Source organism: Sphaeramia orbicularis, chromosome 21 (assembly GCF_902148855.1).
Source record: "Sphaeramia orbicularis chromosome 21, fSphaOr1.1, whole genome shotgun sequence".
NCBI classification, from domain to species: domain Eukaryota; kingdom Metazoa; phylum Chordata; class Actinopteri; order Kurtiformes; family Apogonidae; genus Sphaeramia; species Sphaeramia orbicularis.
In genome coordinates, this window is record NC_043977.1 from 49,945,785 (window position 1) to 49,973,131 (window position 27,347).

Consider the following 27,347-nt stretch of genomic DNA (forward strand, 5'->3'; position numbering starts at 1 on the left):
TGTTTGTCCAGCAAATGTGATGAATATGACCTGCTTGACTGTAACAGCACAGCTCTGTTCAGTTACATCTGTACAAGTTGAAAAGCATCTCAGAAACAAACAAGGATCCTTAAAACTGGATTATCTATCAACAGGCACTGACATCACCATGAGAAAATCTCACATAAGATGATGAGATTAGTTCCATTACGGATGATATTCCCCTGAGACTTGCTGAAGTTGTTCAAGTGGTTTAATGAGTAAGGATCTTCTGTTAGCCTTCAAATTAATTCACTCACACTCTTTGTGGATTTTCAGCCCAACATTACTTAGACTTTTTTCTCCTTTTTTCGGACAGGAGAAAATCACTCTATTTGTGCTCGACAGACTCATAAATGACTTGAGGTTTTTCCAGTGTGAGAAGCTTTTGTGGATAAGAATTAATGAATTCAGTGCAGTTGTCAGAGAGCATGAAGAAACCTTAATTGACCTTTGTCAAAAACTATTTGCAATTACTCATCATGGTTTAAATTAACCTTCCAGGGAAAACAGAAAGTTTAAGGATTCATTAGACAGTCTTTGACTATATAAAATTAAGAATGTTTCTAGGTGATTTATGTATACCTGCCGCTGTCTGAGTAGGCCTTCTAGTTAAAGCCAGATATCTGGTAATGCAAATTCTCATTATTGTGGGATTGATGCGCCAAAAATCCAATCTACAAAAGGCTTCTATGGACTGTCTGTGGTGTAAATCATCCTCAGTGTTTCAGACTGCTTTCTTCTCATTGTGTATGTGGGTTCAAGGGATATGTGCTGTCACTGTCACACACTTTGATCCTACTTTCTTTCATCACTGGCTAATTCTCCCAAAGGACAGAGTTTGAATACAACTCTACCCAACATCCAAAGAGAAAATCGAACCATATCATTAAGACTGTGGCTCAATTATTTACTTGTGTGCATCTCCATGGCATTTATTTCCATTCCCTTCATGACACAACTGGTTTGTATTAATGAGCACAGTCACTCTAATGTAAAGTGATGCCAAACAGGGGGAGAACTACTCATCTTAATAAGACATGAGCTCCCTTGAAACCATGATGGGTAACATTCAGAGAGGTATGTAAAATATTGACACAGGCTGATTGTGCCACACATTCGACTGATTGATTGATTAATTGATTGATTGATTCATTTATTTTCTGAACCCTTTAATCTTCTAAAGGTTTGGGGTGAGGTGAGGTGGGGTAGGGGTGGTGAACAATCATTCATTCTTAAGGCCCACGCATGCACACTTTACGTACATAAATAGGTTTTTTAAACTGTGTAACTGCCTTCATACTTAGATCCGTCCATTGTGTTGGAATGAACGTTTATCAATTGATCAACCAGACGGCACTGCTCTTTGTTAACATACTGGCCCATTCCCTTGGATGGTGGGAGAAAGCTGCAGAGAACCCACACAGACATGGGTAAAACATTAAAACCATCTTGACATGAAGCAAGAAGGTCCAGTGTCTGTTATTTTCCTGCAGCTGTCAGTACCTGAAAGATTACCTGTCAGATCTTTGAGGGATTGTATCCACTCATCTCTCAAAATAGAAAAAATTCTGGACTATGATATATATATATATCATCGTCATTAATTCAGTTGTTTAATTAAGTTGTTTTTAGAACATGCTAAGCAATGTGTGTTTTTCTCCTTATTAATTCACCATTATTAATTATTATTAATTCACCATTAATTCAATGTGTGCAGTGCTACAATCATTAGTTTCCCCAGTGCACCCTATTAATTTCTCTACTTATTTCTACATATTCTACAAACAACAGAACTACTCCAGGAGTACACAGGAGAAATTCTTGACCCTCTTGATTTTTTTTTTTTTAATGTATTTGTAATTTTAATAAATATCAGTACCTTGCGATCACTGTCCTCATTCATGTTTTAGGATGCCAGGGAATGTCAGGCCGAGGGTTTTCAAGTACGCGTACGTTATGTTTTACTATTGAAATGGTACTCTGATCGATGCCAAACAGTAAGACTGGGAACTTTGCTTATAGAGTCTCAGCTGCATTTACCCTGAACACTCTATGACATACATTCAATCTTACATGAAAATTATAATTTAAAGTAATAAGGTAGTATCCTCAGAGAGGCCATTACCATATTCTCTTCCGTCATTCCCTGAACTCCATATTAATGTTGACTGAAATAAGCAGCTTCAGACGGTTGCACATAAGTTGCCCAATTTGAGGAAACTTTCTCCTCATCATGAAAATCTGATGATTTCATCACACACTTATCTCCTTCTTCATAAAGACTTCTTTTTGACAATTTTATAGATTTGACATGTGCTCTAAATCAATATGCAACCAAAAGCATCGCACAGTGGCAGCTGCAGCTACCGGACTAATTCAGGCTTCAGTCATCCATAACATTCGCAGGAAATATTTCACTTCTCTTGATTATTCAGCTTGAGTCTAGAGAGACATTTCCAATCATGGAAATGAAGGGCTTCAATGATGTGCTGATGCCCTCTATTTTAAAAGCTCCTCCAAGAGTTATGAAAGAAATTCCTCATTGAAAAAAAACATGCAGGTGAAGATTTATTCAACAGCTCTAGTTAGGCAGGCAAGACATACTTCTAGAACAGATGTTCAAAGAGTCTACTAAATGAATTGATACAAAACTAATAGTGTTTGCTATTTGTTATCATCAGAGGACATTTATTGTAATTATTATGTTTGCTGCCTGATTTTTTGAGTTTTTTGGGCTGAAGTTGAACAATGCTATAAAACATTCTGAATCTTCAGAACTGCCATACTACACTTTCAAAATCCTCACAGTAAAAGTCCTACCTTTAACTAGACAATCACAGATTGAAGACCTCTTACACTTAAGGTCATCTTCATCCCCATTTTATCAATCAGAAACTGATCACATTGATAGATAGATGCAGTGTGTGTGATTTAATTTTCAATCAAAGCATGAATTTTCTTCATTTCACAAAAATGTCAGAAACAGTCCTATCTCCAGATCTGTATCTGAATCACCTTTAAAGAGTACTAAAATATATAACATATAGTCTCTGAGTTACAAGTACATACAGAGTCCAGACTGTTGTAATGAAATGGAAGAACAGAAGAACTGTCAGTAAAAACATAGATAGTCTTTTCTGATACAATATCAATCTGTAAACAACACAGTAATACCCAAGGTCATGGAGGCTATTCTGCTGTTTATATTGTGGAATAGGATAAGACTACATGATATAAGATCATCTAACCCATTTTTATACCTAAACCACAGAATAGGCTGATTATCAATGAACCACAAACTGTATTTCTGTAAAATCTGAAGACACGGTTTAGGTGGAGGTATAAAACCCTTTTGGTTATGGGCCAAAAAAGATCCAGAAAAAGAGTCCACAGTATTTGTTGTTGAGGTTGAGTTAGATTAAGTGGTGAATCAATTTTGAAATTAGGACAGCAACTATTTTAACTATCAATGAAATCCAGATGTTTATGTTTTATTCACATAATATTAAGAACATTATAAGTGATTTTTTTTTAAAAAAAGTTCTAAATCCCTTAAATATACTCATTTTATAAACAACCATCTATTATCTGAACTGCCTTGCCCTCGTTGGGGTGGTGGGGGTGCCAGAGCAGAGGCCTGATCCTGGCCACCAACAGTGGCAGTATGGTGGTGCAGTGGATAGCACTGTCTCACAGCAAGAAGGTACTGAGTTCACTTCCAACACCAAGAACCTGTCTGTGTGGAATTCGCATGTTCTCCCCCTGTTTGTGTGGGTTCTCTCTGGGTACTCCAGCTTCCAACTGCCATTCTAGCAAGTTAATTGGTTAATCTGATTGGTTTGAGTGAATGATTGTTCATCTCTATATGTCCTGGTTTTTAATGAAAATGAGAATCACTTCTAAACTAATTTACCTGGTTAAATAAATAAACGGGTGAAGGTGGGGTACACCCTGGACATGTCACCAAGCTGGAGTACAAGGACAGAACCCATGCAGTCACTGGGAAAATATGCTCACTTTACACAAACAAAAGCTCATACCAGGACCCAGGACCACCTCTGTAGTGAAAGTACTAACCTCTGCATCACTGTGCCCCATATTTTACCTAGAATACATACAATACAACTGAGAGACAGGATGGAGTGCTCAAAAACAGTCATTCATTCATTCATCCTTTTTAGGCTATCCCAGCTAAAAAGGGTGAAGGTGGTGGGAGCCGGAGTACCCGGAGAGAACTTGGGCGGGTACTTGAAAATAAATGAGCAGACGCAGTGCAGTTGTATAATTTCTCAGGTTAACATAAATGAATCAATGTGTTTGGTTACTTTCTCTGTCTGAAACATGTCAATTGGGCTGAATTGAAATATTAACCCTTTCATGCATGAATTATGAGAACCTTAGTCAATATTTTTTTCTTGAGTGTTTTTATTCCTCTTTAGGCATGAAAAAAACAGTGCAAATGAAGTGACATACTGTATAAAAACTATGAAATAAAAACATTTTTAATGCCGCTAGTTGCTAAATCGTTAATGTTTTCTCACATTTTATCATACTCTAATATTAGTTGTTACTCATTTCATGGAGATAATATCCTCCTGAGACCCAGAAATTTGACAGTTTTAGCTTTTTTACATTAAAAAAATTGTCTTGATTGGAAACTGCATAATGCAACAGTTTTTTTAGATACATTTTTAAAATAATTTGTATTGATTGATTGATTTTTTTAATGGAATTTCCTGTGTAATGCACAACATTTTTTTAAGTAAAACTGTCAAACTTTTGTCCCCTACAGAGGACAAAATGCATTGCTGGGTCTCAAGAGGATATACAAAAAAACAAAACACTTTTTGTTTCAGAAAGCTGTTAATTACAGTCTAATAACAATTAGCAACTGATTTCCACTAAAACATGTTACTGCAGATCAGGTTTATCATGAGCAGCAAAGTTACAATAATTGTATGAACTGCAGTGTATGGGATGATGCATAAGCATCCACTATGTTGGCTGATATGGAACTAAAACAACAAAACCCATGAATATACAAGAGAACAGCTGTAGAATAACTGTCCACTGTAGTGACCACTATGCATGAAAGGGTTAAAATGGATCTTTTCAGCAGAACTGGGTTTAAAAGAAACAAGGAAGCATAAATTATTAAATACAGAATTTTTGTGATAGTTTAAGACACATTCCTGTGTAATATTTTACATGTAAAAGTGCCATTTGGTGTGTTGTTAGCACACTACCAATGGAAGCTCACACTAGCCTGCTCTCCCCTACTGTGAGCTGCAACCAGTCAACCACTCCATCAAACACACTCCAATTACAGCAAAGACAGGGAATTAATAGTTCCAATAATAAGCTTTAATTACATTCTAATTAGCAGGCAGTTATGTTTTGCCAGTGGCAGGCAGACAGTGGATGTATTTGTGTGTTTGTGTGAGTCAGTGTATCCTCACTGATGACACTGTTAGTTTAGATTGCAGCTATCAGGTGCATTCAGCATGACAAAAGAGGAATAATAATAACAATAGACAGGATGTGAATGTTTCACACAAACCAAGACACAGACTTAGACAGTTTAAGCTGCACATACGGCTCTTTGATTGGACCTTCCTGATCCTGTGCTCAAGCAATGGCAATTTTATATATGAATGCCAAGCAGATATTGCATTCAACAAAAAAAAAAGAAAGAAAAAAGAAACATTTAAGGAGAAGAGCGACGCTGCCATTTCATACTGACACTTAACTGCATTACATGTGTCACCTTAATCAGATTTAAACCACATTTAGAAAAGGCAGTCTTTCTGACTAATCTAAAACTAATTAAATCATCCTTCTAAGTTGCATCTCTTTAAGCATTTAACTTAAGTACATGCTGGCATACTGCAGATATATCATGTTTAATGTACTATAGACATTAAACCCTCACCGGGACAGCTAGCAACATTTATGAGCATCTTTGTAATAATGTGTATCCATCAGTCTGCCCCCACTACATTAAAAAATATGATATCTCATGAACATACTGACAGACTGTTCAAGACTGTCAAATTTGGCATAAACATGTGACAAAATGCATTTTTGCCCATATCTCTAGAATTCATTAATATGACTCAGTATTACTCTACAATTATTTTTTAATTATCAAAAAGTTGCAGGAAAATCTATGATAATAAGCATTCAGTCATAGATAGTACAGCTATGAGAGAGCTGCATGAACAGATTATGAGGGACTGTATTTGCTTGTTTGCTTCTGAATGACCCACTGTTGGATAGATTTTTTTATGAGTGTATTTAGCAAACAAACACTTCTGTCATTCACTGTATTTGAAACAAGGGTGTATGGGATGGATGGAAGTTACAGGATGCAGGACTACAGAGATTAAAAGAGCATTCCAGTTGTGTCTGTTACTCCTTTTCCACTACTATTAGTTTTGAAATGGTTGTAGTTCTGGTTCAAAGTTGGTTTGATTCATTAATCTTGTAAAAACCAGTTGGAATCCTTTAGCTAGAAACTCCCTTCAGCCACATCAGTACATAAATGGCAATTTCACATTGTAGAAAGACACATGCTATTGTTACCAAGCTGGCTAGCAATGACTTGTAATTTCTGAAATCCTGTTGTTGGGTCATGGAATAGATTATTTCAAGGGGGGAATGCAGTGCATTGGTTGTTCAGTTGTTTAATTGATTGGCTGGCCTCCATTATTTTTAGAATGCTATATTTCAGGACAAATTTGACAGAATATTGAATACTGACAGAAAACATTTTAGCATAAACATTTGCTTGGGTGCAAGGATGAACTGAAATTATCTTGGTGCCTCAATTTCTCTGACCACATATCTGCTCATTATTATAAACACAATATCTTATAAACTCTTCATATTTCTTCAGATTTGGTAAAAATGTTCATTTGGTCTCAAGAATGAGCAGCCTTGACCTTTGACATTTTAGTGGTCAAAGGTCAAAGCTGCTGTGACCTCATGTCTGTTCAATCTTATGAATGAATGCAACATGTCATTAATGCCTTGAAGTTTCTTTCTTTCTTTTTTTTTTTCTAATTTGGCATAAATATTAACTTGATGTCAAAGATGAACTGATTCCATTTTGGAGGTCAAAGGTCAAAGTTGTTGCAACCTCACAGAACACTTTTTAGTCCATAACTGATTATGATTCCAGAATAGTGACCACATCTGATTGAATATGTGAGTCTTGTTTAACTGTCAGATTTGTGAATGAAGCAGGCATATGTGGCAAAAACCAATTAACACAACTGAGTTGAAATCATTAATCAGTTAAACTATTAATCAATTCGCAGGAAAGTAATTGCAAACCATTATTAGTACAACCACAAATCATTTTAACCACTTTTCCTGCAAATATTACATTTCTGGGTTTTCTTTACTCTATTTTGAAAGGAATAGATCTAACTAGTGTTAACCAGACATTACAAATAATTTGTAAATGACCCCAGTAGATTAATGGTATCCATCAGCTCCTGGGATAAATAGTTACACATCCACTCACTCACCGGCTGATGGTTCTTTATGTCGTAGGTTTTATACCTTACTCTGAGCTTTTTCTGTGGAAATGCTTAAATTTAGACTGACAAAAGAGATACAACGAAAACATATTTCTTCTGGGTGCAAAAGTTGAACTAGAGATAGGTTAAAAGCTGTATGAAGCTGCAGGGAGGGAGTAGATTCAAAGTAGGATCAGTTACAGAACCCCCACTTATACTGTAATAACTCAGATCATTCTTTATACCTCCAGTCCCATCTATGGTTGTAAAATGCTAAAATGCTCACATTTACAGTATGTCAGACTATTAGATTATCATTTGTCCCATTTAAAACTTGAAGTTTATCTTTTTCAAAGGGACAGTGCATATTAATAAACATAATATATGCCAATACACAAGATTATAGCCAAGGCTAATTTCCATCTTTAGTCCCTACATAAAACAACATAGCTCATATAAAACAGTCCTGTCCATTTTATTCTTTCAACAGACAAGTAAAACTATCATGCATTTATCCTGAAGCGCACACAAACATGCACACACAATTAGAGAGTGCCAGATAACTTTTTATCAGATTATAACTGAAAACACATATGTGATATGTGTTATATTACTACTTCGTCAGTGTTGCCTGCAGATAAATCATCTTTTAAGGTTCAGTACGTAGGAATTGCATGTGCTCAAGTGTACTTTATGTTGGAGTCTGTTTAGTTTTGATATTACCCGTCTCAAGCTAAACTAATGGCTGTTATGTATATCCAAGATCACAGCCTGGATGCTGACTTCACATTCAGTTCATAGGTTCATGCATCAACTCCTCTACAGTGGAAAGAGTACACCGTACTAGCTACCATTAGCTTAGAGTTAGAGATTGCTCATTTCGACAAATGACTGGCTCACAGAATAAAATTGACTCCAACACAAACATATAAGCACACTCTGGCTCTGCAACTTTTTTTCACTCTGATAGTCATGTATAATTTATGCACAATGGAAATATTGATCACAATTACAGTCAAGACACAGCAGACAATGGCCTAAAATCATATTAATGGAGGAACATTTTGAAGGGCGTTAGCGGCGGCGGTGTGGACTGATCATATAGTAGGTTTTTTTAGGCAGGTAGGGGAGTATAACTGTGATATTTTGGCTTTACTTTCCCACAGCAGCAAGAACAAATGTTTATTTATCCATTGGATTTGTACAGAGATGACAAACCTGCTGAAGGATGGTGGATGATTTCTTCCATTTGAATTTTTAGCACTTCATTCAATGCACTGAAGAACAACCATTTAGATCCTTGTATTTTTCATTCACATTTATAGTACTACTATTTGTATACTAGTCACATGTAGCTTCTAAGATCACAGTGGGTGACCAGATAATACCTGGGGTTTCTAAAAATGTCACTGAAAAAAAAACAAAAAACATTTTGATACTTGAACGTACTCCCTTCAAACGTGTCTTTAATTATTTACTGAATCAAAGCTTCAGGGAAAATGAGGCTGAGCAAAACTGATTAAAGTGGTCTTTATCACACACAGCCTGCATCTCTGCTCTCCTTTGTCATTCATTTCTCTCCACGCCTTCTGAAACTCATCTGTATTCAAGACGCATTTATTTTTAGATTTTGCTCTTTTCTCCTCTTCATAATTCACTATCATCTCAATTTTCCCATACTTGCTCCATCTTTGTACTTCCCTCTTTTCCCATCTTTATTGTCCTCCCAAACTTTAGACTTCGGTCAAGCTGAATGACAGACTACTCTAATCTTCAATTATCATATTATTCACTGGGAGTTGAGTACAAGCAGCCTCAATTAATGACACAATGCATTTCTGTATCAATCAATTCTTTTGTGTCTGACATTTCTATTCACTATGTTTAGTGGGTATGAGTAGAATGGCATTAGTTATTTTAAAGGTTCAATGTGTAGTTTTTAATGGCATCTTGGGTAAAGTTGAAGTTTGCAACTTCTTTCTTACTTAAAGGTGGAGTAGGAGATCTTAGAAAAACGGTTCGAGCAAGCGACATTTTGAAAATACAGAATTCAAAAGTCCAAACCCTTTTCTTCAGACATCCTCCCTGAAGCCACGCCTCCAGAGTACTGGCACGCGCAGTGCTTGTTCCTGAGGGTTCACAAGTGCTGTACAGCATCAATTCATTCTGGCCCCAGCTCCGACCCCGACCCTGGCTCTGGTTCGCGGATCCATGTGTATCTCATTCAGTCTCCTCCAACACCCCCACTCTTACAGAACAGCCCCAATTCATGCCTATCTGGCTAACGTTACATTTTCTAGTGATTTATGTTAGTAACAAAACAGTTTGCCGGTGAACCTTCCATCCTAATATAACTAATATAGCCAAGCTCTGGCTCTGGCTTTGTTTCCTGAACAAGTGCTCCAAGCCTCTGAGAACACATGATTCATGCACGAAGAGGGGTATGGACGGAGGGGGGATGGATAAATGGGAGTTGAGTTTGATAGACATATCACCCTTCTATCATTTTGATGGGCCGCTTAAAATGATTGGATGGTGTTTTTTCAGTCCTGTCCTTTCCACAAGTGTCTACACTTTTAGGTTACCGGCCGACAGGCTGTAAGCTATTGTCGTCATGTGCCGTCCGTCTTTGTTGTCTGTCCTTGTCTGTCGTTGTCCGTTACAAAAATTTCAATTGTCTTCTTCTCTGAAACAACAATTCCGATTGACTTCAAACTTGGTATACAGCTTCTATGCTTCTTATGATGATGTCAAAAAGTGAAATTATTTGGATCTGGATCTGATTCTGGATTTGGTGCGACTTTGAAAAATTTCCCCATTATAAGAGCTAGGAAGTGGATTGATGCAATAACTCAGTAAATATAAATGATATCAAGTGTAAATTTCAACAGTACAGCCCTGATGGGGAAATGACCCAAACATAATGGTCACATGCTGATCAGGATCTTCTTCTGGATCCGGGAACTTATGGAAAATTTAACATGGGCTCTTATGTGGAAAGCATTTCAATCGTCTTCTTCTACAAAACTACAGTTCTGATTGACTTCAAAGTTGATATACAGCTTCTTTATGATGATGTCAACACAAGGTATTGAAATTATTTCAATTCGGATCTGATTCTGAATTTGGTGCAACTTTGAAAAATGTTCCCATTTTAAGAGATACAAGTGGATTGAAACAATTCATCAATGATATCAAGTTGGAATTTGACTTGTTTACAGATCTAACTGGAATATGACCAAAACATGGCCTATTTCTGTAATATAATAAATACACATAACTGGGTGATAATAAATGGCATCTGGATACATTTCCCAAAGCTTTTAATTTGGCCGGTAAACTACAGGGCCATTGGTCCTATTTTTTTAATTTTTGTGTTAGAGCATTTAATTAATTGGTTGTAATCAGGGTGTGAATGACATTTTAAGCAATATAGTAAAAAATACTCCAGGAAAACATCTTCTGCCCCACCTTTAAGGAAATGTTAACTCTACAAGCACACTATGTGAGGGTTAAAACTGTAAGAGAAGAGAAGAGCTGGTCCTTTTAGAGCTGTTATAGAAACATCATGGCACAACATGGTGTCTACCTGGTGCTTTTGTAGAAATAAACAGCCCACTGTAAGGTAGTCAAAACATAACTATTCTGATTTTAGGATGAGTCTGCAAATGCAAAAAATAACCATGAATTAAATGTACCAGATCCTTTGCAAACACCCTAAATCTTACACACTCAACGTCAAGTGTCAACTTCATATCACGCTCATGCTTCTTTTCTAACAGCATTTAAGACCTCAGGGCAGTACCAACAACATTTTCAATATGTGATACATTAACTGTGTTTTGAAGGTGTGTGAACATTTTTAATCAGTTCTTTTGAAAACTGTCAGAATCCAGTGCTGATAAAATAGACTGAGAATTTTCATGCATTTGTCTGATTTTCATACTTCTCATAATGATACAGGTGACTTCAAGCAGGTGATAGCAGATGTTCAGGCATATGTGGACTGATACTTTTTCAAAAAGGGATTATAATAGTCATAATACATTGGTAACATAGCCATAGACAATAAATAAGAAGTGTTCGTTTGAAGTACTGTTTCAACATCATGGGCTTACATACCATTTATTAATACATGAGCCCTGGTGATGGCTGACGTACTCCAGCCCACTGAAATGGTAAAATACAATGACACAATTTCCCACTGGGACTAATTAAATATTCTGACTCAGAGTCTGAAAATGCTAAAATTTATCCAGTCTTGTTCAGTTTAACTTATTAAACACAACTACAGCAGAGTTGTCTCTCAAGATTTTTTTTTTTTTTTCCAGTAAGCAGAAAATCTGAAAGTCTGACTGAGCAAGTGAATGAGGTGTTATCAAAACCCAACATGTCAGACACCAGAGCCTTGTATTAGCCGTAAACCATCACTTCATTTCAACACCACACCACTTAAAAGTTAGGGCAGGACAAAATAAAAGAAATAAGACCAGAATGACTCTGGGAATGATGTAGGGACCACAGATGCAAATGAACTTATGGTTAACTCTGGCTCAACAGATGAGCTGTGTATGGCTTCTGTTAAATAAAATAACAAGCCAAACTAATTTGAAAACAATGTTTGCCCTTGGCACTATTCTCAGCCCCAGTAAAGATAAAGGAAATAGTTGATAGCATATATTATTAGAAAGTGAAATAGCCTCACTTTGCACCACTTTGCACCACTACTACAAATACAAGTATTAATAGTGGATGTACTACCACTATAAATACAAGTATTAACAGTTGATGTAGTATTATTACAAATACAAGTATTAATAGTGGATGTACTACTACTATAAATACAAGTATTAACAGTTGATGTACTATTATTACAAATACAAGTATTAACAGTAGATGTACTACTACTACTACAAATACAAGTATTAACAGTGGATGTACTACTACTACTACTACTACTACAAATATAAGTATTAACAGTGGATGTGCCACTACTACAAATACAAGTATTAACAGTGGATGTACTACTACTACTACTACTACTACAAATACAAGTATTAAACAGTGGATGTACTGAGAAGCGAGAACCTACCTTAGTTAATCGCTGAAATGGATGCCACTTGGCAATGAGGCAAATCTGAGCCTGCTGGAATGAAGATTTATGATAGTAAAAACTTCCTACAGTCTGTAATTAAAAGGGTAATCATGCTTCTGGATGGTAAAACCCACTGAGCTGATATTTGAATGAATTGAACCAGTAATAAAGTATGATATATTTTTCTGCTTAAATTTCTTGACTGGACTGGGCCCAGTTTCCAAAGGTTAGAACAGCAGTAGTAGTCAAATTACAGTGTCTTATATCCACTCAGACGTGCCTCCGTACTTCATTCTAACCATAGACTGCTGCGCCATTGGAGAGGCTGTTATTACAGTCATGAAAAGCACAGAGGAGCATTTTAGACTGTTTTTTTTGTTTGTTTGTTTTGTTTTTTTAGTTAAGTGTCAGTCTAAAATGAAGCTGTACTGCTGTATATTTTAATCTGAAGGCTGATAACTTTGGAAATACAACACTTAGTGGTTAGCCATGGCTATCCCCACCGACACTACTGCACCCATTCAATCTGTGGTCTTCATACAGTATTAGCCATATCTTTAACATGGCACTCTACTGCCCCTCTGCTAACAGTGACTGGCCTTGAGCCTCCCATTCTGATATGTTAATGTGTAAATGTGTAGGATTGGTTGTTCTGTTGTCCTTTATTTCTCTTCATTTTTTGATTAAATGCAGGTAGTTATGTATTTTTTGACCCTGATGAAGGCCACAAGGCAAAATGTATTGGTCTAGGTTTAATGATGTTCTTTATTACAGGTTCTGCTGGACTTCTTGAGCTTCTTACACTATATCACCAGAATTTCCATCCAAAACAAAGGGCCTTGAAAAGAAGCACATGCAGAAGTATAGTATCATAGTGTATTATCATGCCATTGATAGTCTTTGGATTTGTTCATTCTACCATCTGTGATTCATAATCATTGGGACGGTATGACCCCTGAGAATGAGGTGGATTCACTATATGGACAAAAGTACTGGGACATGTTGAATTCAGGTGTTTCTTTTCCAGTGTTGTATAAAGTACTGGAAAGTCACACTTGAGTGGAAGTACAGGTACCCTACCAAAAAATTACTTTGGCAGAAGTTCAACTCAAACTGAAATGCTACTTGAGCTAAAGTCTTTAACTATCTAGTATGTACCACTGTACTTAAGTATATCAAGTAATCTACAATTAAATGTACTCAAGTAATGAAAACAAAAGTACAAATACATGTTAATAACAACCAAAGGCAATCAGAATTTGGAATATTATAATACTTTTATTGTAATTATAATATAACACAGTAAAGTAATAGAAAAGCAGTCAAAGTATTGAAAATGACGCATATATCATGTACTTCCTAAACAAGTTTTCAAATACCTGAATACTGCTGTTATTAGAAATGTCAGAATTAAAAAGAAAGAAAGAAAGAAAGAAAGAAAGAAAGAAAGAAAGAAAGAAAGAAAGAAAGAAAGAAAGAAAGAAAGAAAGAAAGAAAACTTTGAAGCTTATGTGGCACCTCCAAACATGGAGCCTACATTACACTTCTTAAACAAGGAATCCAAAGTCTAAATAGTTTAGGTCCGATGACAAATCAGCTTCCTGACTTTGTTACAGTCCATGGTAATCTCAGTGATGAAAACACCAAATTTCCTTTAATTTACTTTTTGTAACAAGTAACAATACTGTGCATTAAAAATGTATGGGAGTAGAAGTATGCAATTGAGTTAGGAAATGTAGTGACGTAAAAGTGAAAGTAAACAGAATGAAAAATACTCAGTAAAGTACAAATTCTCCTAAAACATACTTGAGTACAGTAGTGAAGTATTATTACTTTGTTACTATACAACACTGCTCTTTTCTAATGTGGGTCTGGGCTACAAAACAATAATGACAAATGTCATAATATACATTTGTTTTATTTTGTGATTAAATTGTTATCTTTGCTTCAAAAATGCCTCAGAGATGGCTTTTTTCTCTCAACATTGATTTTTTTTTTTTTATCCATAACTATAATTTTAAATGCTCTACCTCTAAATTTCTAAAATATTTTTTGTGCTCTGACTGAAAATAACAATTTTTGACCACAACTAATCATTTACTATTTCTATGTTTATTAACTACATGGACAAAGATATTGGGACACATGGTTACAGTTCGTATGATGTTCAGTTCATCCTGATTTGACATATAAACATCAATAATTCCTTAAAGTTTAATGGGAGATTTTTCTTCCTAAGTGACTTGTGAATAGAATAGATATCCATATAGTATTGGTCTTTGGTTATTAACTGCTGTTCAGTACATAAAATAGTGCTTGTAGTTGAGATACACTACCGTCAGTATGTGTTCAGTACTGTCAGTAGTGAAGCTGCCACCAGTAGTGGCTGATATAAAGCCTCTTAATTGGAATAACTGACTCTGATGGAAAACAATAGCTAAACTAGAAAAGCACTCGGAGAGCGCAGACCTCCGCCAAGGCAGATCAGTTGCCCCCCCCCATCACCATCAAACTTTAATCATTTGTTCCTTGTGCAAGTATCAACATTTCATGTGAAAATGTCATCCAAATCTGTCCATAACTTTTTGAGTTATCTTGCACACGGACAGACAGACAAACAAACAAACCAATGCCGGCAAAAACATAACCTCCTTGGCGGAGGTAAGAAAGAGTAAAAAAAAACACTCCCAGCCAGAGTTTTTATGGTTAGTTTGACATTCAGCTCTACCTTTATTATATTGTTGTTGTTTTTCTTCTTTTCTGAACTTTTAAACTTACACTTCAGGAAAGATGTGAAAGTAATTTCAGCTACAGAACAGCCAAAGCAGGTGTGTTTCTGTTTGGGATATGATTTGTTTGTTTAAATGTGTTACTTTGCAAGTGGAACGCTGCAACTAAGTGAGCGTAAGTATGCTAATTTCAACCTACAATGCACAGCCTCTATTAGACAGTGAGAATATGCAATAACTGATTACCCATGTGTTATTACTTATTTACTTACTTATTTTGCACATTGAAAATGTTTAAAATGATGACCTTTGTCATTTAGTTTTTATTTGGTCTTGTTGGTATTGTTAAAAGCGATGTGATGTCTAGTGTGAGTGACCCCGTTAGGCTCAGACATACATCACTTTGGTAACAGCCGATGATGTTTTTCTAACTGTTAGTGGCCTCTACTCACATCAGCCAGCTAATGGACCAGCCTCTGGCCCTGCAGTGAAGCTGTGTTTGCACATGTTCAGACCTGTCATGTGGTTTTGGTGCTTTATGAAAAATGATACTCATAGCAGGTGGTGGACAGTGAAAATTGTGCAGCGGAAAAAGGACATCTGCCCTGACTTCTTTTTTTGCAGCCTTTTCGGCTTTAAAATAGAAGATACACATCTCTTCATTAAAGCAACTACAGTAAACATTTTTTGTAGTCTATGTTGACTAAAACGAATTTAGTCCAAAGAGTGTTGGCTTCAGCCTTAAAAACATCGCTAAACTTCACTGTGGTTTTTATCTCTGTCTGTTCTTTTGTTATTTTTCTGTTTGAGAAACAGCCATCTTGAACAACAAATTATAGATAAATGTGTTGATATAAGTGTGTCACAGCAGGAAATCATGTCTCAAGCCAGATACATTCCTGAATGTTGAGAGGCTGTTAATAGGAAGCCTGCAGAAAAATGAATAAACACCAGATGAGAGAACGCGGATGTGATAGCCCTCCCAAAGCGAACAAACATGAATCAGACATGATGGATGAGATAAGTCAGCGGTCTGGCTCATTCTGTGGCTCGAGGTCAACACTGCTTTCCTCAAAGAGTTTGTTAAAATCAGTCTTCAGGTTTGCATCCAAATGAATAGCATAGTGCAACTGAATTTTTATTTGTGAATTTGTAAATGAAAATGCTGATTTTATATATTTCCATCCTTTTATTATATGAATACTAGGCGATGGTTCATTGTTACGTGCATATTAGTAGTAGTAGCATATTGTCAATTTAAATAAAAGGCTGGGGCAATAGCAATAATGGTTACTGACCACCTGTCTGAAGATGTTTGATTCATCATTACCTTAATGGAGTGCAAAATAAGTAAAGCTCTTTAAATTTTAAAGTTGTATCCTGAAGTATTTCATTCATACTGTATGAGCTGCTGAATGATGAGCCAGTAAATTAAACCAGAAGTCTTTGACCTGCACTTTCATCCATTTGTCAAAAACAGAAAGTGGCATTAAATTTTGGGTATCTGCTACTTTTTGCATGTGTATAATATTATTTCAAACTCTTCCACCATTTGTTGAAGCCTCTGTCTAATATTTGTGTCTGAAGGTCATCATATCATAGTGTGTTGATATTTTGATCTACAATTTAATCAATATTTCTGCCTGGTTAGAATTCTAGGAACATTGCTATCTCCTCATCAGTCCACACATGCATTTAAGATAAGACAAGATCAGATAAGATAAGACTTTATTTATCTCACCATGGGGAAATTTCACAGTTCACAGCAGCAACATACAACAAGCAATTGCAGAGAGAAAGACTGCATGAGTGAAAATGAAAAATATAAAGAGAAAAATAAAAAATTTGGAATTTATATACATATTTATACAAATAAAGAATTTGACTTAAAAATTAAAAATTAAATATTTACATATTTACATTGTCATGGCTGCACATGTACATGGTGTGACATTGGGGGGACCTGCGGAAGTGCTCCTTCTTGCACAGGGGATGTAAGGCCATGTCCATGAAACTGTACCTTTTCCTATCCGATCTTTCTCTTTGTCATTTTCAAAAAAGTGCTTTGCAAACACGGAGTCATTTCAGGAAATATCTGCATCCACATGAAACCACTGAAAACCACTGAAAAGGATGTAGTACAAATGCTAGGCCTGTATGTGGCGTTATAATGCTCTTGCAAAAAACGGAGAAGGGGACGTAAAGCATGCACATAAAGCTTTCTTGGCTCTACAAGGTCTGATCCAATAATTCCTCCTGGTTGCCCCTCTCCGTGGTAGATCCAAGAGCATGTAGTGAATATTGTTTGCTATGGTTGTTTGTTGCTCATTGTAATGAAAGAGTAGCCGAAGATTTTGATTCAATATTTCCAATAAGCTCAATACCTGTTGTAGCACGGGCACTATTCTGTAGTCCACCATTCTTGTTGTTGTTGTTGTGAAGTGGTGTCTAGTTTCCAGGATGAAAGGTTAGAGAGGTGTTAAGACAGATTGTACGAGTACTGGACCCAGATGCAAGACCCTCAGGCAGGAGTACAATTAAAAGGGATTTATTAGAGATAATCAGAGTAACAGGTTCACACAGAGTGGTAATGAATATATCTTCAGCTGGACTGAGATGGGGAATCGTCTCGGCTTCGGATTTTAAGTGAACCACGTTACGGCCCAGGTCGGGAGCACACGAGGGGAACCCGACTAGGAGAGAGCAAAGGAGAATCAGAGGGCAGACCAGATCATACACGGGCAGACTATCAGACAGGCAAACGTACATAGGGTCAGGCAGGCTCACGTACCAATAGTCCAGGCAGGGGTCAAAACCAGGAAAAGGCACCAAGGCGGAGGAACAGACAGGGATCAGGCGTATTCTCAGGTGTGATGGACAAACCAGGTCGAAGACAGACGAGCAGGCAGACGAGGAACAGGCAGAGTCGGAGGTCGATGGGCAAAAACAGGTCACAACAGGCAGGCAGGATCAAAAAACGCTGGTAAGTTATCACACCAAGGGTTGAAAACGAACTGGCAACGAACAGGGGGAAACACAGGGTTTAAATACACAAGAGGGCGGGAAGACAATTGGACACAGGTGGAGACAATCAGGGAGGAGGCAGGTAATCAGGGCAAAGGTGAACACAAAGAGGAAGTAAAGACACCAGACAAGACACATGAGGGAAACTAACAAAATAAAACAGGAAACAACACACAAAACAAACAAAACAAGAAAAAGTCCAGGGACTGATATGACAAGAGGTGGGGCTATGGCGTCATCATTACAGAAAAGTTGGTCGTTTGGTCGTACAGACGAAGACACGAAACCAGCATTTTCAAATTTCTCCACTCTGGGACCCAGTTTCAAACAGTTGCGGTTTCAGTGACTGAAAACACCGTTTACATGTGGATGAAAGGCCTATATGATACAAAACTTTTGCGGATAAGACCGAACCCATCTTTGTAATGACAGGGCCTAAGAGTCTGGTGCTAAAGAAGCTGCTCAGGGCCTCTACAGTGTGATGCAGGGAGTGGGAGGGGTTATCCATGATGGATGTCAGCTTTGCTAGCATCCCTCTGTCCGCTACCTCAGTGGAGTTCAGCAGGCAGCCTAAGACAGAGCGGGCTCTCTTTATAACTTTATTGAGACTCTTCCTGTCTCTGTATTGCCTGCTCCCGAGAACATGATGCCAAGGAGGACTGCAGAGGCCACTACAGTGTCAAAAAAAATCTGAAGGACAGCCGTGTTCACTCCAAAGGTCCACAGTCTCTTCAGCAGATGGAGGCGACTCTGGCCCCTCTTGAACAGGGCGTCTGTGTTGTCTGTCCAGTCCAGTTTATTGTTGAGGTGATCACCCAGGTAATTAATAGAATCCACCATCTAAATGTCCAAGCCCCGTATGTTCACCTGTGTGTGTGTTGTGAGGGTGACCTGTGAAAGTCAGTCCCAATCTCCTTCATTTTCCCAGTGTTGAGGAGCAGGTGGTTTTGCTCACACTACTCCAGCAAGTGTGTGATGATCCCCCTGTATTCCTGTACCTTCCCTTCAGACACACAGCCAACAATGGTGGTGTCATCCAAGAACTTCTGAAGATGACAGTGTGTGGAGTTGTGTGTAAAGTCGGCTACGTATAGAGTGAACAGGAACGGTGAGAGCACCGTCTCCTGTGGGGCCCCCGTGCTGAAGACTACCACATCTGACACACAGTTGTGTAGCCTCACATACTTTGGTTTGTCAGCGAGGGCGTTTGAATCTGTTTGACTCCAAAGTCTGCTTAATTTTATCAATGTGAATGCAAACACTCCATGCGGGAGTACCATACCCGAGTCCAGCCGAGATGATAGTCCTGGGTACGAACTGCGTGGACTCCAGTATGGTATGTTGCAGTGTGAAAGCAATTCATGCCCGAGAACGGATGTGACCTAATCACCACCCCAACAATGGAAGTGACTTAATCACTGTGAGACCATAAACAGTCTCCCGTTGTCTCCTGAAAAAACCTTGGATCTGCGCGGCACAGGCTCGCCTTATCTATCGAACCACTCAGTGATATATCAGAGATAATGAAGGTCGCTCTTCTTCTCTTTGCCTCAGACATGCTAAGAGATAGAAAAGTATTGCCGCCATTGTAGACAAATGAACAGAAGAGTTGCTCAGTTGATGATGTAAGGGCTTGTCTTCTTCTGACTTCCATGTTTGTTGGATAGCGTCAGAATTCCTTCCACACCACCACCTACTGTTTTGGCCCTGTAACACCCACTTGTACTCGGGCATGGGCCGCAGTATGTGATTGTGAATGCAACATGTGTGGTAGGCAAACTGCATAGGGTCCAGCGCAGAGCTCACCTGGGAGCGGAGGTGGTGGGGGATGATCCTCTCCATGGTCTTCATGAGGTGGGAGGTCAAGGCAACAGGTCTGTAGTGGTTAATTTCCCTGGGCTTCGGGGGGCTGAAAGGAGGAGGGACGTGAAAGGGTGGGGCTGGAGCCGGGACAGAGAGGTGTGAGTGGAGCTGAGGTGTCAATGGTAACAGCAGGGGGGAGGTCACAACACTGGAAAGGTGTGAAGAGGGACCTGGATGGGTGGGGTTTTGAGTCAGGACAGAGTCAAACTTGTTGAAATGCAAATTCAGCTTCTTTGCCCAGTCCTGATTTCTATTTATCAATACAGCAGCTTTTAAAGCCCTGTCAGGCATATGAACTTTGGGTAATTCAAGATTGTAGAAAAGCAAATTGAAGCAAGCATAAGATAACATAGTCAAAAAGGTGGGGGGTGGGTAATTTCTGCAGCGTCTGCAGCACAATTGGTAGACTGGGGAGAAATGACAAGCCAAATTTCAGTCACGTTCAATGAAATCAGCCTGTCTCATGCTCTCTCAGCACTAAGAGTGATGCAAAACACACCTCTGGCAGACCAGTCTGGAGGGATTTGCTGTGAAATCTTTCAGAAGAGTCTGGTTTCAACCAGCTCTATATGTAAAGTGTCATGAGATAACTTTTGTTATGATTTGGCGCTATATAAATACAATTTGATTGATTGAAGGAGTGTTGTGAAGAAGGTTCTGTTCATTTCCCCAAATCAAATGTTGTTTCCTTTCACCATGACAGCTTCTTCAGTGCAAGTGTCTTAATCATTACAGCCATGACAACGCAGGTCTTTGAACCCTAAGGAAACAGGACCACTTATATGAACACCAAACCGGACAAATCCTCTAAAGGAAAACAACTTGTCTTTGGTCGTAAACCTAACCAAACCTTTAAAACAGCCTTTTTAATCATAAATGTAACTGTGTATTTCAACATTTAATGTTATCCATGGTATTTTATGCCATTTCTCCTGCTCCCCAAAGAGACAATAATTGATTTGTCTTCTTCTGTGGGTCTAATAAGTTGATAAGGCCAAACAGGCAGTGTGGTCCTCCAGCTTTGGAGACTTTCTGTCACTACTCAACAACAAGAACTCATTGTGCTGGAGTTTTCGGTAGGTATCCATCCAGCTGCTTTAATGCACATTTTCAATTTATGCAGAAAAACACTGTGAAAAATCCTTAAAATCTCAAAAAAAAAAAAAAAAAAAACCTCTTAATGTATACCAAAACATTTTTTGATGCCTGAAAAAGGTTGAAAATGCATTTCAGTAAACTGTAAATACAAATAAGTGCAGATTGTGAATGATCTGTGTCTGTGTTTACATTATGGACTGATTTACTAAAAGACTGAAACAGACGACCAAATTAATACAACAAACAAGAATAGTTACCATATCAGATGGAAAACAGCAATGAGATGCTGCTATATATGAAGAGAGAGAAATATTAGTCAAAAAATGTGACATTCTGTATCACTATTTGATCTAGACCAGTGGTTTGGTTCAACAGCTGTCAGCTCTCTTGAAGTACACACGGGCCTTATGCCTGTCAACTCCTCAATCATTAGCTCAGGTAGTGAACTGAGTGAAATGCTACTTTTCACAGGCACGATGATGATGATGAAAAATCAGCTCTTAATATTCACATAACAGTAGTGGACTATTCTTCTCTGAATTCCTTACAATTAAATTCTTGTGCATTATAAGCTTTGCATAATGCATAAACTCAGATCATTGATTTAATGATTCTGGAGAAAATCAGTGGAGAAAGTCACCTTTAATGGGTGTTCAGTGGGGTACACACATAAGGATTTTTCAAATCTGAAGAGATTTTTTTATATGTTGCAGACCCCACACATGAAGATAAAAAATCAGGCATTGAGCAGTTTTGATTGTACTGTGTGTTGCGTGCTCCGATACTTTCAACACAGCACACCGCACACGACGATTCTGTCCCACCACCGATCTAGAATCTAGAACCTAGAACCTCCATGCCAGAAATGTCACGTGATCAAACGTGATCTAACAAAAACAAAGAAGAAGAAACATAGCAACACCTGGAAAACACAACATGTCGTTTCAGTTGTGGTACAACTTGGCAGAGACGTTGAATAGACATTCTCGGGCTTCCCACAGCTCCACGAGTTGGTTCTCCATTTCTGAGGTCCACCAAACTTTATTTACACCTGCTTCCTTGTTCCTCAGTCAGCTCACTTCTTGATTGGCTACATTCTGTTCCATGTCAAAATTCACAGAGTCATGACTTGGGAGTCATCGGCTTTCCCCACACATGAAGGTTTGTGGTCATAAATATTGATCAAGTTTAATATTTATGAAGACATAAGATAATCTGGTGTTTGCTGTCTGTGGTCAAGAAGGGGGGAATCGAGACAAAAGGAACTCAGTTATCTTTATGTGTGTACCCTGCTTTAGGTGGAACCAGGACTACATAGAGTTTGGGGTTTTGAAGTCATAGTGACCATTAGTTCATCAAGGTGTACTTGTTTCCCCCTGGTACCACTGCTGAAATCCCCACCACTGAAACGTTTTGACATTTGTAGAGTTACCATGAGGTAGCATGTGATAGCCAGTATTTTTTCTTTTTATCTTTAACTTTTATTTAACCAGGAAAAACAGATCCCACTGAGATTATGAACCTCTTTTTCAAGGGAGTCCTGGCCAAGAGGCAGCATGAAATACGACACACAGTTAAAACATTCAAAAATTTACAGGACAAGTCAAACTATGAAAAACAAGTACAAGTCATTGAGTTAGGCTCTAGCACTTTGAGTTTGGATTTAAAAGCATTCAAGGAGATCAATTCAGTCAATTTCCAGTCTTTTAGCAACATATTCCCATGTGCAAGGAGCAGAGCAGACGAATGCCCTTTTACCCAGCTCTGTACAGGCGAATGGCACAGAGAGGAACAACTGATCATTTGATTCATTTTACATTCACTGCACAGCTGTTATTTTCTGCTGTAATATTTTCATGGTGATTAAAGCAAACATTTGATCAAATAAGTTGGTATATCATTACTTTTTAAAAAGATTGGGGATAACATATCAGGATCCATTGTTTGTTTTTTTTTTAGTTGTGGTTTTCTTTTTGTAGACAAATTCTATATCCATGCTAAAATGTATGTCAGAACAACTCACTAGAATGTATGATACCATTTATGACACTTTTCTTCATCAATATCTTTACCGTGTGTCAAGAATAACGTACTGAGTATCCAGTTGAAATATCAACTGTAATGCTTCCATGGCAATGTGGTAAAATAGTGCATAATCTCTTAAGCATGTGTACACCAGTATCTCACACTACATTGTTTCCTTTCTGTCTATATTTGTTTTTTGTTCCTGAATATCTTCCTGTTTCTTTTCCTCAGGTCTCATTGTGGGGTCCCTGATGGTTTGCTGGCTCCCCAACCAGATTCGGCGACTTATGATGGCAGCTGTCCCCAAATCCCGCTGGACTGCCTCCTACTTCCATAGCTACATCACCCTCCATCCTGTGGCTGACACATTCTTCTACCTCAGCTCTGTCCTCAACCCATTCCTTTACAATCTATCCTCCAGACAGTTCCGGGAGGTCTTTGTGCAGGTGCTGCGGTGCCACCTAACCATCGAACACATCAACAAGCGTACGGTGCAAAGCTCCCGTGCTGCTTCTGCTCGCTCCCTACAGCCTTTGCTCTTCAAGTCAATACGTCGCAACAGGGCGGACTGCTCCACTGTGGCAAAAAACAACCCCCCCACCACCTTCACAACTTTTCAACAGCAAAGTGACTCAGGAGTGGCTTCAAATTCGCAGGTGACCCTCAGCAAAACTGAAGAGTCTGATTTCATTCTCCAACCAAAGACAGATACACCGTCAGAGACTGAAGTGTAATGTGCTATACAATTTAATGCAACACAGTAAACAGTAAAAACAAACTGCTTCGTTCAAGGACGCTTGTGCTGTGCCATAACAAACAAATATAGAGATTTTTTTTCATACACGGTAAACACATTACAAGGAAGTTAACAACCTCTATGACACATCAGACTCTGCTCATGATTTGGCAAGAAACATTTAATGTAAAGGACAGGTTAGGAATGTACAGGTTAGGAAATCATTCTATAAAAGCTCATATATTAAAATAAGCCTTATGACCCCACAGAGTGAGTTAAAATTAAATACACCAGGGGGTGTTTTTCACCTGCAGCAACACCAACGAGTCTCCCCCAAATGTGTTGGTCCTTGTTTTCTTTTTTATTGTTTGACTAAACATGTATCAACTGTACAGGATAAAATCATTTCGATGTACAGCAAGTGAACTGACTGTGAGTTTGTTGACAGTTGGTGGTAGAAGGACAACTGGCTAGGCACAAAAAATATACAATATGCAACAACCTCTGATTTCATGCTTTTCTACTGCTTCTTTTAAGAGTGTGAAAACAGTATGAAAAAGATGTCCTTCACTGAAAGCCAAAAAACTACTAAGAACAGACATACAGAATACAGAATGCAGTGGACAGAATACAGAATGCAGTGGAGAACTGTGTTGTGCACAGATTGTCTAATATACAGTATTATAAAATGCTTCTCCTGTGTTGTGGAACATTTGTAAGGCTGATTTGCAGTCCATCATTTTATTTGCTTTATATTTATATTTAATAGCTTATTGTCCTTCTGTGCTTTTTCTGTAGCACATCACACACATGTTGACATGGTAACACCTGTTGATCAGTGGAGTTGTGTGAGTCCATGTATCATCTGCATGCAAACTCGTCCATATATGTATACGTTCTTATGGAGACCATCTCATGCTCAATCATAGGAAAAGCTTTGTAGTGCTATGGTCTAAACCTCCACCACGTGCGTTTACTGTCAGTCATCAGAAAATCCAATAAAAATCTGCCAAGTCCTTTGAAAGAAGTTCAACATTTCAACTTGTGTCTGTAATGGGAAAGACAGTGTCTGTAATGGGACAGACAGGATTCAAATCTGGTGTTTTTCTCACTTTGTGGGAATGTGTAACTAGAGCTGACAAAACTGTTTTTCTGGCAATCCATGGGTTCATTAAATACTAACATTCTTTCAAAGGTATATTGCATCTTCCATTGACTGGTTCATGGACAAATATAAATTTACATTAAAAAAAAAAATCATAGCTGTTTATTGTAGAAGATGACAGATGATTATGATCTCATCTTTTCTTCCATATGTCTCATTAAACCTTGTATAGTAGTAATTACATAATGACTGATGCTGGAAAGGAGCGAGAGTTGCTCTGCTCAGCTGTGATTGGTTCTTGAGATACTACTCTTTTGGGATATGTGCTAATACAGCTCTATGATAATGCTACTATAATGCGTTTGTATCTCAGTTAAAAACCTAATATGATAAAGCAGTGCAAAAATACACACAAAGCCTTTACCTTCTTTAGGTTATAAAATATCTGTTACTCATTGTTTGCTAAATGTCCATGCAGTGTAGATGTATATTTCAGAGGTGGATTTGGTTGAGATGCTTATTGAGTGTTTTCTTCTCTGGCTGCTGACTGGTAGCCTAAATAAGTTTCACACAATTGAAGATAATTGTGATTCTGTTATCCAAATTGAACACATGAATGATTTAAGTAGATTCCTTTGTCTAAGCGTTTTGAAGAAATTCACAAAATACTTTCAAAGCTCAAAGTGTAACTATCTCAACACTGCTTTGTCCAGCCAACAAAATAAAAACAGCAAATAACTGAATGGAAAGGCAGCAAAGTCTGAAAGATGGGAGAACAAAACTCTTATATTTTCACATCAAAAAAGAGTTTATAATGGATAAAGTATTTCAACTTTACATATCATAGAATCTTTGACAAAACAACAGTGTTTCACGTGGATGTCAAAATGTTAAATGTTTAGTGTGTAATCTATACTGACATCTAAAGGTGAAGTTGCAGATTGGAACTGTCCAAAATGTCTGTAAAGTGGCTGCAAAAATGTGAAACATGCAAAAACTGACTTTAACAAGCAAGCCCCTTGTAAGAACCAATGTTTACTCTGTCCAGTCTGTTTTTCAGTCAAGGGGATATTAATTAAGTCTACTGTACAAAGAAACTAGGTAGGTGATCTTAACACTAAACACCACTCTATGAAATGGGAAAAAGGAACTATGTCCAGTCTGAGCTGTTGCCGAAACATGGAGGTACAAAAGAGAGGACTCATTTTAAGGCAATGAGGATTATACACTAATGATTTTTATTGCTTTTCTGTAACTAGATCATCCCAAATCCCTTGAAATCTTAGACATGGAACAGTTAATTTGACAAAAAGCTAGTGGCTAAAACTGAACTATAAAAAAAATTACACTGCTTTCCTCTGGGATAGAACATTTGATTTGCTGGGGAGCAACCCTCTTTCAACAGCTCTGGATACATAAGATTAATATTTTCATTAGCATTCGCCTTTAACTGTAGCAGCAAACAACAACCAATCACAGTAGGTAAGTCCCTAAAGCAGATCTGTTCTAGCATCAGCCAATTAAAGTGGCCTATCGGCTGTCCATTATCACTATAACACACCTCACCTTAACCAGCGTCTTTGACAAAACTATATTTGCAATACCACACATGCGGAAAAAAGATGGATCCCAGTGGTGTGTAGTCTTTTTTAATCTTATGATTTGGAGGCAAGGTGTGACAAAAAAGCCATAAGCCAAAGAGAACAAAGACTATACAGAGCTTCTTAATGGTTCAAGGAATCTACATATTAAGGAGTGTTTTCTATACTGTGTCAGTTCATGTCTTCACTGTCAGAGGTGGAACATTTTCAAACCCACATCTGTTTCTGTCAGCACAGTGATGAAGACAGGAGGAAAATGAAGGTGCAGAGGGAGAACATCAGCGGCTGTGGGAGGGCCAGGGTCATGGCAGCAGACGGCTGGGGTCTTTTCTTCTGCCGTGGGCCGTTGCACAGCGGTGTGTTACAGCATGTGATACACACTGAGTTGAGCTTGCCTGTACAAAACTGCTGGTAGCCAGAAGAAGCAATGAGACAAGCTCCGGATGAAGCACAGGCTTTCCGGTAGTGGATCCCTGTAACGTACGCAAAAGGGAGAATGAAACAAAGAGAAAAACAATTACAGC

At 38.0% G+C, this 27,347-nt stretch overlaps 2 protein-coding genes across 2 annotated transcripts in view; one reads left to right on the forward strand and one right to left on the reverse strand.

The window, feature by feature from the left end:
- LOC115412195 (G-protein coupled receptor 39) overlaps nucleotides 1–25,957 on the forward strand; it is a 59,374-nt gene extending 33,417 nt beyond the window's left edge. Inside the window, exon 2 of the mRNA XM_030124545.1 lies at nucleotides 23,613–25,957. Within this exon, the coding sequence (XP_029980405.1) occupies nucleotides 23,613–24,115 (503 nt within the window). The 3' untranslated portion in view covers nucleotides 24,116–25,957. The remainder of the gene's footprint in view (nucleotides 1–23,612) is intronic.
- Nucleotides 24,323–27,347, reverse strand: part of LOC115412196 (ly6/PLAUR domain-containing protein 1) — a 29,986-nt gene continuing 26,961 nt past the window's right edge. The window contains exon 3 of the mRNA XM_030124546.1: nucleotides 24,323–27,296. Coding sequence (XP_029980406.1) covers nucleotides 27,052–27,296 — 245 coding nt within the window. The 3' untranslated portion in view covers nucleotides 24,323–27,051. The remainder of the gene's footprint in view (nucleotides 27,297–27,347) is intronic.